Source organism: Athene cunicularia (genome assembly GCF_003259725.1).
Source record: "Athene cunicularia isolate RWA chromosome 5 unlocalized genomic scaffold, athCun1 chr5_part1, whole genome shotgun sequence".
Classification (NCBI taxonomy): domain Eukaryota; kingdom Metazoa; phylum Chordata; class Aves; order Strigiformes; family Strigidae; genus Athene; species Athene cunicularia.
The window spans coordinates 13,268,533-13,289,576 of NW_020799101.1; the positions used below are offsets into that span (position 1 = coordinate 13,268,533).

The following is a 21,044-nucleotide window of genomic DNA, read 5'->3' on the forward strand; positions in this document are numbered from 1 at the left end:
AGAACAATAAATTAACACTTTGAATAGCAGCTGGGAACTTGATATACATAGTATTTAAATTCCCCCACAAAGATAGCTTTCAAAAATAACTAATTGCAACACCCCTGCTTAGAAAAGTACTCATAATTAAACTTGCTTTGTTCTACCTTAGACAATTAACTCATGTCATGCCCAAGGAACTTGCTTGGGGAAAGCACCAGTTTCCCTACCCTGCTGGCTTTAGTTTGTTAATAACAGCTTTAGCTCTTTCTCTATTTGCAGATTTATCACTCATAAGCATTGGAAAACCACAGTCCACTTCTTCAATCTAAGCATTTTCTGGACATAAAAGAAATTATTTCAGAGGAAGGCTTGATAGTTTCTGGTGTCAACACGACCCAACATAATAATAAACTTCAAGAGCTCATGGCTGCAGGCAATCGACAAGAAAGGTAATTTAAGCAAATTAAATCAGTTTCAAACAGATTCTTAAGGTTCTGGTGATTTGAAAAGCATGCTGTGAAGCTGAATTCAAGGTATATATTTCAGATGGGTGTTCGATAATCCTTCTCTTCATAAAGCACATGCAATGCCTGGTATTTTGTTTGTCAAGAAAGCTCAAACCTTCCACACAAGTAATTCAGAAGGCTGCTGCTCACTCCTGCTCTGTCCTGGTCACCTGTAACCTACATGCACTGCACTTTCCTAAAATCCCCTCAAGCTTTATGGAAGTGATGAGAAAGAAACGTGCTTTTATAGTCACCGCCCTGAGCATCAGGAGATGAGGTCTCAAAACAAATCTAAAAGGACTACAGGCAACCTGGATGGTCATGAAAAAAGCCCTTAATCAAGTCAGTGCCATGGCTTCCAACCTGTAAAAATTGCCGTACTTTTTCTTCCAATTCTTGTCCTATCTTTTTAGATTGAGTGCTTTAGCTAGAAACTGCCTCTTCCTACTGGCATGTTGGGCAATTAATGCAATAGGGGACTGATATAATCTCTGTGAAACAGTACTACACAATTACTAGTAATAAAAAGGGCATTTTAACTTAAAAGAAAAAAAAGCTTTTGTGCAAAGTAAGTTATCTACTGCAGTGCAAGGCATGATCTAGAGAGCAAGGTGTTGAGGCAGCTAACTGCTATTTGCTTTTTAGCTGTATGTTCACAACAAAACCAAAACTGCATGATAAATCCAATTTATGTCTCTGATCTCCACCTGAAAGTTACAATGGCAATTTTAATCAAAATGCATTACAATATTGTAGACAGGAAGATCAAGCATGCTCCACTCTTACGTTCTTTTAAACTCTTAAAATAAGACTGCTGTGTTTCTCTTTATGCAAACGAAAAAAAATATTTTGCTTTTCTATTTAAGTTTTTTCCTGTTTGTAACTGCTCTGTTTTCAGACACATCTCAAGATTATCAAGGGGTCTTGAAAATAATTAAAAGGAAATGAAGACTGATTAAAATGAAGTAGTTCAGCTTAATCTGGTATTGATCTATAAGACTTTGTATACTGTTCTTTTTTAAGTCACTTTCAGATTGCTTGAGAAGGCACAAGAATCTTGTACTGGAAAGTGTCAACCATCTATTAGATAAAAAAAAAAATCCCATTGGATTTCTTATTTAAAAGGATCTCCCCATCTCAGACAGGATAAAGAAGGGAAATCTGTATACAAAAAAAACCCCACAAGAACAACCACTTCCACAGCATGAAAACTCAAAAGAGAGCCATGAAAGATAAAGACACTATCTGTGGTGCAGGAAGTCCCCAAACTGTAAGCCAGAAAGGCCTTAGTAACCATTGCTGGTGGGACAAAGTTTACTGTGCTTTCATATTCTTGTTTTTTAAAAGCATACAGGTCACTGCTAGGAGTGTAAAATTTGTCTAGAAATGGGATGAAACCAGAATGGCTATTCCCTGGCAGCTTCTCACTCGAATACTCACACTCTGGAGGGAGGCATGTTTTGTTCCTGGCCCATTTCAGTCTCTCCAGGAGAGACTCTATGTATAGACATGTCTACCATTCTCATCTGTAATACCTTCGTATGAGGTTTCCAAATAAACACAGCAGGACTGCTCACGTATTTGATACAGCCACATAAAATGTGCCTTCACACTCAGAAAGAACCCTTGAATGTTAACATTTAAACCCAAATACCATTATGCAAGTACAAATGTACCTCACCATTTCTCTCTGAACTTTAGGTCCATAGCAAGGATTTCTCTGAGTGTGAGAATAACTTCAGTTTTCTAAAGCACTGAATAAATCATCTTATTCTAATTACATTGTTCTTTCAAATACCACCAGTACATGACAATGTATTGGCTGTTTCTATAGAAACAGAAGTGCAAGTAGCTCCACCAATTTCTACAGCCCTTTTTCATATTTATATGCTATCCAGAGACAAATTCATTAGGTCTCCTAAATACAAGCTACTTAAAATGACTGCATCTCATCTGAAAAAAATTGCAATAGAATGTTCCCAAGGAAACTAATGCACTGCACTTACACTCTAAATTTATTAATTTTTTAACTATGCTTTAATGACTTGGGCTTATTTCTTTATAAACTCAAGTACAGAGAAATAGCTCAACCACATAAAGACCATCTCGTTCATTTTTTTCTTTTTAAGCATAAAGCTATAGATCATAGTTGTAATTTTGTAGCTAAACAATGTTCAATCCAGAATAACAAACCAAAATGGGGTAAAAAACTCCCAAACCTGTTGTTACTCTGCCTTGGCCTCCGTTAATAATAAAAATTCTGCAGTGCATTTCTAGACTAATTTTAAAAGCTCAAAATATCTGCTTCCACCATTTTTCTAGTTAATTTGTTCTACAGCTTATGAAGACCTCAATTTCAAAAATGGGAATTTTGTGTAAATCTTCAAATCTAATTTTTCCTTAAATTTTTCTATCACTCCAACAGACTGACTTTGTATTCATCTTTTTTGAAACCTTTATTATTAATCCCAAAATCTGGACCTTTTTATTCATTTGTACTCTTCCCATTTCTAATAAGTCATTGCTATTTTTCCTGCATGACATTCTACTCCTTTTTTTTTTTTAATTAATTGTGCAAACACAATACTTTCTGTAACAAATATTTTCCAAATACACAATAATAAATTATTCCATTTGGAGCCATGCCTGAAGTACTTCACTGAATTCCTCCCAGGCAGTTTCCTTTCTTGAGATCTCCCCTTTAGCTAGTTTTCCCATTTTACAATTACCTACGTCCCTGACTTCTACAGCTCCTCTAATTGTTCTATTAAAGTCCAAAATCATAAAGTGACATCAAGTAAGCTTCATACAATCAATCTTCACTTAACTACTTTTTTTTTTTTTTTTTTTTTTTTTTTTTTTTTTTCCCCCATAATTTCATATATTCCTATATGTGTAACTAGTCTGTTCTGTGGTTCTGTCAGGTCATACCACTGGTTCTCCACTGCCTGACGCCCTTCCTCTCTTTCCCTCCTTCTTTAACATAAGCAGTGGATTTGCATTTATGGAGGTCTGAGAGCTTCAAATATTGCTTAAAGATCAGAGCCACAGCCCTGTCGCCTTCCACTTATTTGCTCTCCAGATTACTGCATGCTGCTTCGTCAGGACTTGCTGTTCTGACAGCTGTAGCAGATTGCTCTTGCCAAAACTCCAATGGGCTTCAGTGATTTATGAGACAGAACACGTGAACAGCAACAGACAAGAGATCAAAACCAGAGTACATCCATCAATTAATCTTCTATTTTTAAGAGAGTCGAAGAAAATGTGATCTCCCTGCCTTCAGAGTTCCTTGCATTTCTGCATGCAAGTGATAAAAAAACAGTTCCTGAACGCTTACAAAATGTTAAGAGTTTCAAAGCAGAATGCAAATAAAAGGTAAAATATGCAAAACTCAAGAGCAATTATATGGATACATTTAGAAAATTTAAATGAATACATTCAGATGCAAGTTCTTGAGTGCTGTATATCCTTTCAGCAGAGCTAATAGCATCCGCGCTTTACACTATACAAACCTTGCTGACACGTGTAAATAAATCTTTTCAATTCAGATTGATGATTCACTAATGATATAAGGAACTTTAGCTCCTTTAAAAGTATTATCAGTACAGGACAGTTACAATTGTAGCCTTGTTCTGATGCTACATCTGTGTAAGCTTAGAAACCCAAATTAAAAAGAAAAAAAATATCTGTAGTCATATTTTCTCTTGTGAACACAATAAAGTCCTTATTGCTGAGCTGAAGGATACAAGTCTCAACCCTTTGTTCTCTTTGGTAATTCAAGGAATATTAAAATTTCAGGTAGAATAAGTAGTTGGAATATATATATTGTCTCCTGTACAACAAGCTAATGCAGATCAGCCACAATGGAGAGTGACTGTGTAATTGAACTGGCTTGTGCTGAACATCTTAAGAAATCCTTCCACAGCTCAGAGAAGGAAATAATTCTAAAATACATAACTACTTCTAGGTCTTCATGTTATTACACAATTCTTTTTACGGGGCATTTTAACGGATTTTTCTAGGTTCATCTCTGAGGTCCAATGATCCCATGGAGGCTCTTCAATATGATACTCTTTCCTTGGTTGACAATGCAGAGATCTTTTAATTATTTTTTTTTAAACATACCATCTCACTTCCAAGTTTTCTGGTCTTTTCATACTATAAACATTCTCCAAATGTTTCATAAATTTCATCAATCTGTTATACAGCAATATAACATCTCCAGAATAATCTCTTCATCAGACACAAAACTGGGTTTAACACAAACAGAAAGAAATACCACTAAAATAAATTTCTACATGCTATTCAATTGCCTCTTTTTTTTTTTTTTACTTTTTTTTTTTTTTTCAGGCTTTGATTACTTGTCTCTGTGATTTTGAGATGCCCGTATACTTTACATTTCACTGAGCAGTTAACAAGTTGTTCCATCCATTCATTTCTCTGAAGTATATATTGCTTAGGTTTATCTTGAAGCTTTTAACTCCCTTATTGTTCTTTCAGTCTTTACCTTGCTTAATACCCAATGCTACTTTTGAAATAATTTTGCCTGTTTGCTCAACAGAACAGGGATTGCAATAAATGTCTTTCAACTTTTTTTTTTTTTTTGATATCTGCCTTTCTGATTAATAGCCTACTGTACATTTCTCAATGTTTTAGTAGCTTAAAGGCTGCCTCAAATCTATCTCCATATATTTTCTCTGGGACTTAGAAATCCAATTTTTATACCACATTCAGTACATGAACAAATATTAGTAATTTGTGCTCATAAATTTATGCTCCTGTTAGAAATTAGTTGCCCATCAAAATCAAAAATATTTCAGAAGTACTAATTTGGAAAAATACCACTATCAGCTGTTCTATGTCATTTTTCATCAGCAGAAAGCACCAGTGTGGCACACTGTCATAAAGCAGCACATTTCAACCACTGCATGGACGTGTAGTTGGACAATATTTTTGTTATTAGTCATCCACTCTATCTCTGTGATGCCTAATGCTTTACTCTGAATTTCCACCAAAAATAATTTCCTAATATACATTTCCTGATATAATAATTTCCTAATATACATTTCCTGATATACAGTTATCATTTTGCCTCACATAGTTAAATTTTAGATGTGCAAGCAGATAGCCTGTTAAAACACAGGAGAGCATCCTAAAGAATGACCTCTGGAATTGAATTACCAGTGAATGCTGAAATTGAGTTTTCAATGTGCAATGCATAACAAGATCCAAGCTCTTGATTTAGGATGCTCACTCTATTGACAAAATATGCTGCAAAGCCTGAAAAGGCTAGCAGGAATATGATGATGGGAACAAAAGGAAACATTAGTTCACCCACACATTGGTCCAAACGGAATGACAGGTTAGCACACTTGAAAGAACAGGTACAACACAAAAATCTTGTCATGAATTAGGATGAAAGCACGTTAAAAACATTAAGGTTGTTTGCATCAAAACTGAAATGAAGTGGCAGAGGCCTCAGACATCTATTTCAATTAAGAGTAAATGGCACATTTTGGAACAGGATAAATTTCAAAATATTGGCCAGGATACTTTATCCCATCTTGAATATGGCTGTAAGGGTGTAATATAGAAGAGACAGAAAGCATGCTGGTTTTATTTTGTGAATAAAGATAACAATATAAACTGAAAGCAAGAATACCCAAAAAATCCATTGAAATTCCCCAAACTAGGGAAAAGCAGACATGAGATATGGATGATATTGATGATTCATACCTAGCCAATATACTGTTCTATAGCTGAGAGTTTGAAATGTAACTACATTATTTTGCAGTAACAATGTATGGGTGATACTTGCCATTCTGCAAGAAGAAACCATAAACAATCAAATCAGAGTTTAATTTTTTCGCCTTTTCTCCACTCAGCTGTGAACTTCCATATTCACTCAGTACACACAGAACTATTCTTCAAATTTTAAATTCAATACAAATGTAGGTGTCTAACAGTCTACAAATATTACTGACCTACAGCTGCCTCAAACAGAAAAAAAAATATCAAAGGATAATAGAAGGTTTCTCCCCCTTTTGGAAATGTTTCAGAGTAGGAGAGTAAACCACACTTATTTAGACAATCACAGTACAATTTAGACAATCACAGTACAATCAAAATTATGGTTTGGTAGGGTTTTTTGCTACCTGAAAGGACATTGTGGAGAGGCTGGTGCTGGTCTCTTCTCACAGGTGATTAGTGATAGAACAAGAGGGAATGGCTTTAAACTGCAACAGGGGAGATTCAGACTGAATATCAGGAAAAAAATTTTCACAGAAAGAGTGGTCAGACAGTGGAATAGGCTGCCCAGGGAGGGGGTGAAGTCACCACCCCTGGATGTGTTTAAGGGTTGTTTGGATGAGATGTTGGGGGATATGGTGTAGGGGAGAACTTTGTAGAGTAGGGCTGATGGTTGACTCGATGATCCCAAGGGTCTTTTCCAGTCTGAATGATTTTGTGATTCTATGAAATATATCAAACAAAAAAAATCTGGTAACAGATACCAGGTTAAACCCAAGCCTTCCACTTTCTAAGGTGATTAGACACTGCTTATTATTAAAATTAATATTCCTCATGAACTTTTTTCCAACTGGTGAAGTTCTACATTAATACAATTGTTTCCTAATGAACAAAGCAAGTAACAGCTTCTAAAAATTTCCAGAGAGAATCCAGTACAGGATCTGTATAAAAGAAACAGGCTGGGGTTTTTGTTTTACCAAGACTAAAACCTTTCCTATCTTACCTGTCAGAGTACACATTCATTCACTTATTTATTCTCTTGGAAAGTAAATTATTTCCTTGTAGTAGAGTGGGATGCTTCCCTTATCTCTTCATTAGCATCAGATTACTGAAATAGAGTTACACAAAATCTTTTTAAGCACTGGAGGGTTCTGCAGGTACAGAGACAACCACTGTGTGCATTCTTCAGTGATCAATGGCTCTTCAAGGCAGGTTCCAAGGCTGAAGCTTCAACATTGCAAAAATGAGTGTATGGATAGTCACTGAGATAAAAATGCATTATTCTGCTAGTCTCATTTTTGCTGTATATAGTATCCTGGACACAGAATGTACTGCCTTTTGAGAAATCATGTCATAAGATAAAAGGATGTCAGAGCATGTAATGTTGTGACATACTGCACACAACAGCAATACTCTTAGTGAAAATTAAAAATTCACAATGTAGCAATCATGAGTACCACCTACTTCAGCAACAGTATCAAAAGTGGACTGGGAATGCCAACGGAAAGACAAATACACCATTGTACCCAGAGCAGTAAGCAAGGGGACAAAAAGCCACAGTTGGGCAGTAAAGCATAAAGTTACAATAAAATACTGTTGGAACGTCATCAAGATAATATATTCCCTAACTAGTAGAAAACATGAGGGCTGTTTTAGACTGTGTATGTAGTCAAATTAATAACATGTTAAGAATTCACATTCCTCTTTTATGGATATATCAGTGGTTTTTACAGTGTCTGTCCTCTGGAAATGAATCACAGACCTAAAGCGTGAACTACTGGCTCTGCATGCAGACACACACACAGAGCTTAGATATCATCACCTGCAACCCACACAAAGGTGATCCCAAGCATAACTATTGTTTCTTATAACTGTGCGATCGTAAAGTACTGAAAACCGCAGTTTTCACCTGCAATCTTGCCAGACATGTAGTTTACACAAAAGTTACTATATCAGAACATCATCTCAAGCCAGGCTACTGGTAGTCAGAATTACAGAAGGTATGAATGGGTGGGCTATTAAAGACTAGTGTTTATCAGTATGGGTTTTTGGCCTTCTTAGAATGCTTTTACAAAGGCCAATACCTCGCAAATTGCACACTGCCCCTTATCTTTTCATCTTTTCTACTGCAACCTCCATCTCAACACATTTGTCTGCTCCATACTGCAGTAATGCTTCATCTAAACTGTATTCTATACCTCTCTACTTGCCTTCTACCTCTTCCAGCAACACTGTTCATTGGTGAAGGACATGTATTTCCTCTCTACTTCTGCTTTTCAGGGACAGTTTCAACAAGACGACTTTCCAAGACAGTCAAACTACACCTTGTCAATCAGCAAACTCCAGTCTTATAGCATGGAGATGCACGTATTTCTGTAGGGGGTGTCTTCCGTGGAACAGCAAGCTAAAATGATTGGCAATATTTGGTAATCACAGCCTGGGACAAACATGCTGCTTTGCAGCCTCTGTCCAGGTTAAGAAGAATGTGTGGTCCCATACCTGCTCCTGTCCACAAAAAACTGTTTTGTGAATCTATGTTTATGTAGGCCTGTACTACAGTCAGGTTTTCCAGACATATCAAGTGATAGTTTGGCTGTAGTTGAGCTGGGATACCATCAGAATTTAGAACCTAAAAGGAAGGAGATGCTTACAAGATTAACATATTTATTGTCTTCATTGCTTGGAATAAAATATGGCTTAATACCTCGTCTGGTACCAAGGGAAAGCACTATTGAAACTGACATTTCACAAGGGGTAAAAAGGACCAAGAACAGCATTTTTCAAGATGTTTGCCTTTGTGACACCATAACACCATTCAAAGATAAAACCAAAATACCAGTGATTGGCAGAGATACTGACTCAGGAGATGACTCAGAACTTACTTATCTAACACAAGCATTAATATCTGTTATTTAGCCCCTTAACTCTATTTGGATCGATGCCAATTTTGCATAGTCCTCAGGTCTTGTCATCGCAATCTCTGGTATCAGAATTGCTGAAAAAAAAAAAATATTCAAGCATAACCCTTGAAATGAAAATATCCATTGTAAAGGAATCTTCTGTTTCCTTGACACTGAAATGCCTTCCCCATTACCAATATTTGAGATTGTCTCCTATTGTCTATGAAAGATTTCTAACCATATTCCTCCATAACCATAACCAATATGAGTTACTGTTAAGGCAGACACATTTTTGCTGCATGCCACTGGTCACTGGTTACTATAGAACAGAATTATCATTTTTCATCTGCAGAGACTGGGTACCTTGGACACTTGCAAGCTGGTGGTATTGCCATTTTTGGCAGGAACATGCTCATCAATCACAGCTGATTTCAAATCAAGAGAAAAATCACCTTCACAGGCTTTTTGGAGATAGTCATTCAAAGATATACACGGGCATAAAATCCATCATAAAGAAAATACAGGGGATGAAAGAATGCCTCTGGCTTTGTACACAGCTAGAGTATCAATTGACTTTGTGTATAACTACAATATCATTTACACGAGATCTTATTGCACCATGTCAGAAAATCTCAGAAAGAATGTTTTGTCACCTACATCTGCCATTTTCTCCTTGTTTAGGATCAAATATCTCAAATTTGACACTATAGTCAACAATCTTTAAGCCTTAAAAAGATGATACCCATTTAGTTCCTGAAGTACTTTTTAAAGGAAGTTCAGCCTACCATGACATACAATGGCTTCTCTATGTTAAAAAGGACAGCTAAGTGTTCAATTACAGACTGCATCTCCTCCCCACAATTAAGGCCTACTGTTATGAGAATCTCAAGAAAGAACTATTGTACTCTCTACTTCATTTGCATGCTTTGAAACCACTGACACTGCTGTTCAAGGAAAGAAGACTTCCATTAGTCTTTCTTCTTCCATGCCCTGTCAGAAAAAAAATAATGTTTTTGTTCTACAGTAAATTTACAGGTGACCTCTGATCATCTGGAATGCCCATTGAACCGGTACTGTTTCCCACTTGTGTGATCTGTATTTTCAGGTTCTATAAGTTGCCTATGCTAAAGACACAACATCACTTATTATTGACAACACCAGAATATTGTATATCAGTGCAAGGCAGGGGAAAGATGGGATGAGTTACTATGGAAAATCTCATAACTTAAAAAAAAAAAAAAAGGTATTTTATCATAAGTACTTAAAATTTTTGCAATCTAAAACTAGAATCATCTTCCTTCACAGAACTGTGCGTTGAGTATCTCTTCATATCCTTATCAAAGAAAACTAGTCATCAGGCAAGCGTGATGGATGAAATAAATCTCATCACTTTTACAAAGGTTTTCACACTGACACTGTAACTCAAACTCAGAGTAAATTTATTTTCAGAGTAGCCTCAGATTTGGCAGTCTTGATATGTACTTACTAATGTTTTTCTTTTAAGAATATATTCATGTGAGGGAAGCCTATGGTATATATCCTACACAATTAAATTGTTTTCTCAAACATCAGTGACAAATCCAAAGGAACAACTGCAGCACAGGAACTAGATTGTTAATTGCACAATATTGTGTTTCCTCAACAGAGCAACTCCTATTTCAGAGCTGTCCTGTTAAGAGCCCTAATACCTGAAATGCATTGGCCTAGATCTCTCACCTATTATTATTAGTAGGTCAAAGTCAGAGACAAAGTTTGGATAAGCAATTTTATCTTTTTCAGATCCCTTCTGACACCCTCAAGAGCAAACAGATGGCTAACTAAGATGAGTAGGATCTACCCACATAGAAATTCAAAGGAAAACAAAGAACTATTCACTTCACAGTCACTATTACTCTTTGAGCTGCTCTGTGCATGAGGATGTTGGTTTGCTTTATACTTCCACTGGCAGAATATAGCACTGGTCTTTCCAGAGCTCTGAATGGCAGCTGGGAGCATGCTGTTCTTCATCGTTCACAATAAAGTAAAGGCAGAGGATATACATGCCTCTCTGGCCCTTCATGAATGTAAAAATTACTCCAGGCTTTTCAACAAAAGGTACGGGCATTCGCATCTTGACCCACATATAACAGCTTGAAGAGCAAGTTAGCTGTACTGCTTCCTAGTACACAACCACTTTTCAAAATCCTCAAGTGAGCTATTGGCTTTATTTAATTCAACTATATGTTACTCAAATTTACATAAACCAAAAATTAGTATTTTTGTGTACAGTGTTCCTCTTCATGCTTGAAAAACATTACAGAGGTTCATATCAACAAGTAGCAACACAATCAATGACAAATGCAAAATACCTCAGAATAACATTTCATCAAAAGACCAGTACATCTAGCTACTTAGTAATGCACAGCACATCCAATCTAGAAACATTCCAGAAGAGAAAGAGATAAAAGACTTCCATTACCTTAGAAGTCCTTATATCCCAAGCTTTAACTTCTGAGCTGAACCCTCCACAAATGAATATATTTGACTCTGTAGGGTGGAACTTCAGCGCGCTGATCCTAAATTCATTTTTGCTGCTAAATATCTGCTTCCCTAAAATAAAGTGAGAAATGGAGATTAAAATTTGAGCAGAAAATGAAATATGTCATTCATTTCAACCTAGTTTCAAAAATATCAGGGTTGTCAAAGGTGAATCTGTTTATATTAACACATTTCAAGAATACAGTGCTACTCCGATTTACTGAAAACACAGGACTGAACTCACCAAATTCTATCCACATGAAATTGCTCCTGCTCATGGGACTCTGCACCACTGACTCCTTCCTACTGAAAAGAGAGAATGAGTGGTTTCCTACACTAAGGAGCAGAGCTCCTATGAGGTCTCATTTCAGTCAACATGCAGGACTAAATCTATGAATCTTATGGTTGGATGTTTCCCTACAGAGAAGCCATAGCCTTTTTTACAGTGGGATAAAAATAACTAGAACAAAATATTATCTGTACAGAAATAACACGTCCCAAACTATACTACAACTCTTGAGTTGTTTACTTAACTTTCTGTGAAGGTAGGAGTGAAACTTCATCTTGAAAGTAGGAAATAATTTGCATACCATCATATAAAGGCAATAGCTGTTCCCATGGATACACTGTTCCCAACATTTAATTGTGTACACTAATCTCTGCAGGATCCTGTGGTTAGTATCAATTGAATTGTCGACACTTTAGAAGGCAACAAAATTCAGCTAGGTTAATTTATAGGACTTCTCCACAGTCCGCTGCTTCCTTTCATCCTAAAAAATTCATGATATTAATGTACATTCACTGAAATACAGTTTTTAGAACTGCAGCATGGACCAAGATAAATACATTTGCTCAGTTTCACAATTTCAACTGTGCTTTATATTCTACATATCACATATAAAGACCTACATTAAATAAAGTTACTGCTTTAAGCCACAGTGAAAAAGGTACAGCAAAAGTAAAAAAAAAATATACTATGACAAAAGCTTCTTAAAATATTTATTAATCTACATTTTCAGCAAGTGAGAGTTGTTTTACGACAGGCTTTCTTAACTGACAATACTCTGAGCTAAAAACATTAGTGATGGATGTAAATACTGCTTGGTGAACAATACTGAAAATCATTCATATAAGGGTTTTTTATGCTTATTTCATGAGTTGGAGTCACATCGATTTTATCATCAGTTCCATTTTCTTCATCTACTGAACTCAACTTACACAGTCAAGAGGCTAAGACTTATCAAAATATTTATTTATTCGTTTTAAAGAAGAGAAGAGAGATTTTACTTCATCGCATGTGTTCATAGCAGGGGCAGGGAAAATAGATTGTAGGGAGTGTAAGATAGGGGTGAGTGTTGCCTTACATGAACACTGGTTCTTTTGTAGGGGTCTTTTGTTCTTTTTAAAAAGATTCTCTGTCAATTACCCAGGCAAGATCTAAAGGGCCACTCTATCACTCTTGTGTGAAAGACTCGACTCAGTACATAAGTTCCTTCCCCAAAAAGAGAAAAAAAAAGTCAAGAGCAGCACAGGTTCTCTCTACAAGTCATATGCAACAGTGACCATCTCTTACTATGGGAGCTTTCAGTACCCCAAAAGCTACAGAAGAAAAAAAGAAAAGACTCCACAGGGAAGGAAGAAAGTATTAAAATCATCACTTATACGATAGGAGCCACAAGATACTGCTCTCATGTGCACCACTACCAGGCATCATTTGCAGGCTTTACAAAAGCCACATACACATGCATCTTATTCTCATCCACAGCACTGGAAAAAATGCTGAATTTCCCCATGGAGGCTCACTAGTCAGTTTAATAGCACTTTGCTCCCAAAGGAATTTGATTCCTACTAGTACCTAGTTTAATAAACACTGGGAGTATAATCAACAAGTTTTCAATGGTACTGCAACCACAAATTAGCAAAACTGCAGCCTACCTGCACTGATCCTGTCAAACAGATTTATAAAGGATGCATCAAGCAGTCACTATTCTCCATAAAATGTGTTGTCTAAATGACATTAGACTTATAAGTTATCCAGTGGAACTCATCGTCTAACCTTCTGACAAACATTAATTGTTTAACTGGTTTTACTAAAATATGCTTTATCGCCACAAAACTTCTGAAAACTGCTTTTTCTATAATGCATACGTTTTTTGTGCTGTCGTGTTCTCTAGCCTAAGACATGGGAAAGTCGTAAGAAACAACCAAAAGAGATGTACACTAAATTCAAGATGCATTTCAGCTAATACAAGGTCTGTTACCTTTTCCACAGAAAGATTAATTTAACATAATTTGTTATTAATTATCTTTCAATCTCATCCCCAACTACTTGCAAGGAATTCAACCATTTGCTTGGTATTTTCTCCAGAAACTAAAACTCTCTAATTCCCTATTCTATCTCCTGTTTTAAAGAGAATTGGGCACTGGTTTTGCCCTTTTCTTGTCTTCTAGAGGCCATTATTTATCCAAAAGCTTTCAGTGAGAGTCACTAATAGAATTACACCATAATGATAACGCAGTGCAATGATTTCTACATCACAGTGTAAAAACAAATAAAATTCATTCAAACAACCTGGGCAGCTTATTCACCTCTACACTTTTTAACATCCTTCTTTTTCCTATTTTAAGCTGTTACATTGCCATTTGATGCAGATATTAACCATGCTAGCTTTTTGACTGGCCTGAGGAGCAATCACAATACATTAATCATAAAAGCTCAGGCTTTCCAATTAATACAATTTGAAACACAACTCTCTCATTCTCTCACACCCCAAAGTGAAATTCAATCAAGTGTCTCTTTTTGGAAACTCAGTAAACAGTGTTCTGAAGAGTCTGGCATTACTAGATGTATATATTAATTTAATTCTACTGGCATGTCAGAGAAAATGAGAAAAACGCTGGAATGTAGAAGAGCAAAGCAGCAGCAGACAACATATTCAAAAAGAGGGGATCACAACATTACAGAAAGGAAACTCTCCAATTGCTAGAACTGAAATTTATGCACAATACACAGAATCTAAGTCTGACTGCTTGTCATATAAACATTCCTGAACCCAGCAAAATGAACTTTCCTAACATCCATCCCTTAAACCCTTCCCTTTTAGGTATTAGGCCTGCAGGGCTGAAGTGCTGAGGCATATTCTCCACACTGTTATAAAACCTTTAGCACTATTATGAAAACCTCTATTGTGAAACCTCTATCTTTCAGAACCTCAAAAATTTAGGAAAAATATCCATCTGAGAGATGGAACAGATCACTGTGAAAGATGATATGGGGCAAAGTAGCTGATGCAATTCAGTATTTTAGAACAATGCAATCAACTCTTAGTCCTTTTCTGTACAAACTTTAGTGTGCTTCATTACTATGAGCAGAACTTGCTGCTTTTCAGGATGTAAATACGCTGTGTTGGAACCTAGCCCCATGGTTTGAGAAATCGAGATTCAGTGTTTGCTGGAGACCCTGCTTCACTTCTCTGGAAGCTGGTATTTACAGTTATGTATATTTTTCTCTACAATTATTCAGTTCATTAACATTATTCAACTTTTTGGGGCCTTATTTTATATATTGCAAAAGATGCCCTTTGAGAAGACTCTCTTATCCATAACAGAATACAACATGTGTAATTCAGCAAGCTTGTATATACCTTGTGTATATATTTATTGCATTTTAGTTCCTAAAGGCAGCATAACAAAGACTCAACCAACTCATAGACTGTAGAAAATTACATCTTCTGAAAATCTATTTGCATAATTGAGGGAAAATCCATACCACATATAATTTTCCTATATGAGAGGTTGTTATTCCAAAGCAGAAAGAAAATATTTCTCTCAATCTTTAATTTTCACAATTTCAGTAACAGTATCTACTACATCTTTGCAGTGTGTTTTATATTCTTAAAGTGTGTTAATTCAATTCTTCATTCATTAATACACAGTAATTCAATAACACACAGCATGAAAAAAAAATCTTTAAAAATATCTTGAACATATGTTTCAGCTACTTTATGCTGCAGCCTACGGTGAAAATGCTCAACTATGAAATCAGATATTTTAAAGGCTATTTAACATTGTGAATTTTTCACAGAACATCAGCACAGTTACTGAAACAGGATGATTCTGTAACTGTGTTTAGTGGTCCTCAGATTCACACCCTTATCTGCATAATACAAAACCACCATTCACCTCTTACACTAATCTGTAAAGAAAAGTGAAGCTTAACACTTACAAGGACATAAGAGTAATCTTGCTAAACAGAACAGATTTCCCTACTGTGTTTACAGAAAGACATGAGATAATATATCAAAAAAGTCTTATTATAGTCACACACTCTCTCATGTACAGTAGTGAGAAGAACATTAGATTGATCAGACAAAATCTGTTCTAACAAATCAATGTTGACTGTTATTTATTCACTGTATCTTGGTGTGTTTACAAATTGCTTTATTATTTTTCCAAGAACTAAAGTTACACTGACTATATGTGTTTAATTCTTTCCCCTACATAGTCACAAGTTTCTGGCATGTAAGGGTGCTTGAAATATTAAATAATTTTATCTTTTACCCTTAAAAATGTCCCCAAATATATATTTTTCTCTCTTCTTGTTGCAAATTCTTTACATTAGTGAGTATACAAAGTAAAATGCTGTTACCTCCTAGCTGAAGAGTGACCACTAAACTATGTTCAATACATTACTTAAAACCACTGAATTTTGGGGGAACCTTTGACCTCACATCAAAGATGCATGTACGCATTCAAAAGAAAAAAATAAAATAGATTTTAAAAAAGAAAAATTGATCAACAGGGTTTTTTTCTGAGGTGTTGTATAAAACCTTCATGCATATTAAAACTACATAACACTGGGCGAGAAGGGGAGGAATAGGAAAAGAAAATCACAGCTCTCCTGAGGTGATGTTTATGTATGAGCATTAAAACTTACATGAAGAAATGCAATTACATTAACAATAATGTTAATAGGATATACCCTATATATAGGAAAATATAACATTAATATATAATAATAATGTTAATGGGACTATCTATAAGACTACCAAATTAAAATACAAAAGAAAATAGAGAAAATTTGGACCATTCTCTTGGAGGTACAATGTTGCATTAAGAAACTCTCAAAATTATGTAAAATAAAACAAATGAAAAAAAAAAAAACAAAACCAAAAACCACCAGATTTAAGTGTCTACATTATATATAATCTGAACTTTTCTTTAAAAACAACAGCCTAATTTCAGTGTCCTGGCCATGGTAATGTGAAAACTTTAAATTCCCCATTATAACTCTGAGGAAGTTATAGTTGAAATCAAGTTCAATCCATAAACTAAAATACAACCGCAGCATTTGGCAACATAGGATATGTGCCAAAATTTATTGGAACATTCCCTCTGTCGTAATATTAAAGAAATTAAAAGTATCTACAATATGCAAAGAGTATTAACCCAGCCAACGTTCTGCCTATGCTATTGTACCAATTCATTTGTGACTAATGAAGAATCCACTGATGAATGTAACACATATTCCAAAAATAAAATAGCTATAATTTTTAAAATAGTTACCCTTCTGAAATTGGTAGAGTATCTCCACTACATCTGGACATAACAGAAGTTAAATGTCAAATGTACTTGACCTGGAACTGGTTTAATAGCATTTTTTTTTCAGTACTCTGAATATAGCACTACTTACTATGTAAGTAACAAAGTGTCTGAACTATCACTAGTAGAAAATGACTGCAAGTGTGCCGTTAGTAGACATGAACAAAAACAGGGAGTGTCACAAGTTCAGACTGCTGCATTATTATCACATTTGGGAAAAGTTTCAAAAAGCTTTATTTTTATGAAGAAATAATGTGTATAAAATAGGACAATAAAAAAGTATTAAGCAATAATCTTTACAGGCAGCTAAGCTGCAAATTTTGGATATACTAATATTTATGAAACCCCACACTGCAGTACTGAACTTTCCTCATGCAAACTGTAACTACAGAATTACTCAGGTGAATGATGCATGAATAAACATGAGTTTCTTAAACATTTTATGCATATTTTGGATCAGAGCCATACTCTGAATACGTACAGCAGTTCTCAAGAAAACCACATTTGTGGACAGTCTCAGCTTGACATGCCGGTGTTAGGACAACAGATGACCATTTAAGATAATAAATTATGATCTATAAAAAATTAATTTAGAAAAAGAAGACTTGTGCAACAGCATCTGTTTTCACCAAACCAGGACAAGTGAATTCCTTGTACCTCAATAATTTGAATTTTTCTCTTTCCCTGTTCATCATAGCACGAACAAATCATGTAGGTTGTACCTCCAGGGGTCATCCAGTCCAAACTCCTACTCAAAGCAGGTCCAGCTGCAGCAGGTTACTTTGGGGTCTGTCCACTGAAGTTCTGAGTATCTCCAAATATAGACACTTCAAAGCCTCTCTGGACAGCCTGTTTTAGTGTTTGGTGACCCCTGAGTTGAGCCAAAAAGCTTCCTGTGTTCCTACATTTCTCCTTTGCCTCTCATCTCTGAGATAGGCACATCTCTGAGAAGAGCCTGGAATCATCTTCTCAGTGTACTAGGTAAACACTTGCTAATCTGGCCCAGGATGAAGTTGAAGAAGTTGATCACCTATGCTGCAAGAGAACACTACTGATTCACAGTCAGCACCAAGACCTCTGGGTATTTTTCTACGGAGTTTAACACCAGCCTGTTTTGCTGCACAGGATTACTCCATTCCAGATGCAGGACTTTGCACCTTGTTGTTGAACTTTATGAGGACCGAATCAGCCCACTCTTCCTGCCTGCAGCACCTTAGATCTTCTTATATATAAGAACTTCAATTAAATACACTTGACAAGGGGAAGAGGTTTGATGGTGTAAAACTGCAGAATAAGATGTCATAGATGTCTTCCACCCTTGAATCAGGATTTCTATCCTAAAACCAACAAAACTTCTGCTTTGTGATTGAGATTTCAGTGTTTGTGTCTATTCTGATGCTGTTCAGACCACAAAGATTTAAAAAAAAAAAAAAAAAAGGAAACCAGAAAACGCCATATCCTAGGACAAGGGATCCCCAAACTTAGTATAGTCCAATCTTGGAAAAAAAAATTCCTGGAGAATTTATTCTAGCACTGTTTGTTACCACAATGCTGGCACATTCCTTCGAAGAATCTCATAACTAGCTGTCATCAGACCCAGAACAAATAATTAGCTGGGTCTACACACTACAGATTTGATTTAACAGGGCAGAATCTATGTTCCTAACAGAAAAATAACACAAAATGACAAAACACTCCCAACTGAGCAGCCCAATCCCCTGCATATACCAAGCTATATTTTCAACCTTTCCTAAACTTTTAAAAGCAATTCTCTTCAAACAGTTAGGTTTCTTTCGGTGAAGGCCATGTAGCAATTTTTATAACACAGATGTAATACATAAAATATATATTGAAAACAAAGAAAGATTAGACTTTAGTAAACGTGACTAGAAAAATGCTGAACTAGAACAACATACACAAGACACAAGAGCACAGAGCCTTAAAGACAGCATTATTACGTATAAATCCCACCAGCATGCATTTACTGCACTGAAATACGCTGGTAGTTAGTTCAGTCTAGCAATGGAAAGTAATTAAGACCAAAGTCCAAAAAAGTATCTAAAAGTTCTCTATGAAGGAACAGTTCTAACATCTATCTGAAGTTAATCAAAGAAGAAATCATCTCAGCACTGATGAAGAGTGAGGAGGAATGAATGATTCAGTGAACTAATGTAAATCAAAATCTTATAGCTGCCTTAGTGTTTTTCAAATGGAAATGAGGCTTTTTATATCACATTGATTTGGATTCCAGAGGCAAACTGCTTGCCCTGTTTCTCTGAAAATAACTGACTGAAATGTATTAAAAAAAAAAAAAAAAAAAAAAACAGAATAAATTTCCAATCACTCATATAATACTTTTCCAAATTATATGTGTATAAAATACACATATAAAGTCAGGTCCAAACATCCACATTACAACCATAGTTCACAAGAGGTACAAGGAATCCTGTGTCCTTGAAATAAGGTAATAATGAATATCTGGTATTTTTGAGGATTATAAACATCCCTTTTGACTTTACATATACAGCTTATTTAAGTAGTTAGAAAAACTACGTAACTCACACATCAGTAAAGAAAGAATCATTTATAAGCTTATCTGCTTTGAAAAATAAGTAAATATAATTTGTTATTGTCGCCATTGCGTAAAACACTAGAAATGCATTTTTTTCAGATGAACCACTACAGTCAACTTAATCTAGACTATTATCCCATTACTGGATAGTTAAATCAAAAACATGTTAGAAATTAAAGTACATGATTAAAATAACAAATCTTTGGAATTTGTTATACAATTTTATAAAATTAATTTCCCCACAGTGGTCCCTTCAAAAGACTCAGGCATATAAAATCTATTCTACTGCTATGAATCCCATTAAGAAGGCGTAGCAGGCACACACCCCACCCCTGATGAAAACAGGGCTTCTTGGCTGCTGAAGTGGAGCAGCTATTGATTTCCTTTTTCCATGCCCTTGTTCCCAGGGCTTCACAGTAGCTGGGACATCGGACCAATGGGAGCTGCTACTGGCCACGGATCAGATTCATCCTGGGTATAAATGGAGGCCCTTAGGGGAGCTATTTTGCACTAGTCTGCCCTGGAGCAGCACACTGGGATCAAAGACTCTCCCCTTGGGTCGGGATGTTGCACAGTGAAACTCCTTGAGGTTACTTGAATCAGGACGCTGCCCTGAGAAGTTCCTCGAGGCTGAGTGTCCTCACTTTTACGTGAGTGATAGATCATTTGGTCGTCATTAAACCCCAGGCTGTTCTGTGACAGGGCGTTCTGGGTTGTTGTTAAACTCTAGGAAGCAGTGTTTTGTCCTCTCATGGGCATTCGAATCTGCTGTTGAATGGTTGTAGAGGGCTAGTTAATTATGTTGATGATAAATTTTTAATTTTAGGTTACTGTTTGTTTATTTGAGAGCCTCCGTAAGAGAAAGCAGCTATTCTATTTAGAATTTGAAAGCATTATAGTCAAAATTAAATCTACTTGGATTAGTAAAATTCAGGTATATATGAGACTAGAAATGAGAAGGTTGTTACAATGAGATTGAAAATAAATAATAAAAAAGACAAGAAGTCTAACAAATTAATGACTTGCTATATTAACCTCATGTACTGCTAGTACATCAGATATATAAAGCTCTTTTCCCCATTACAAAACCCAAATATTCTTTAAACATCAATATTCTACAACTGTGTCACGTTTTCCATCCCCAATCTACAACAGTTCCCTTCCAGCCATCACTGAATTTAAATATTTCTGGTATGACAAATGCTGAGAAAAATAAAT

The 21,044-nt window shown here is 35.7% G+C and overlaps 1 protein-coding gene across 5 annotated transcripts in view; it reads right to left on the reverse strand.

Annotated features, from left to right (window-relative positions):
* The window catches only part of WDR25 (WD repeat domain 25), a 90,276-nt gene that overhangs the window by 29,991 nt on the left and 39,241 nt on the right, over positions 1-21,044 (reverse strand). For all 5 annotated transcript variants that reach the window (XM_026849501.1, XM_026849500.1, XM_026849499.1 and 2 more), the window contains one exon: positions 11,595-11,725. In XM_026849501.1, the coding sequence (XP_026705302.1) occupies positions 11,595-11,725 (131 nt within the window). The remainder of the gene's footprint in view (positions 1-11,594; positions 11,726-21,044) is intronic.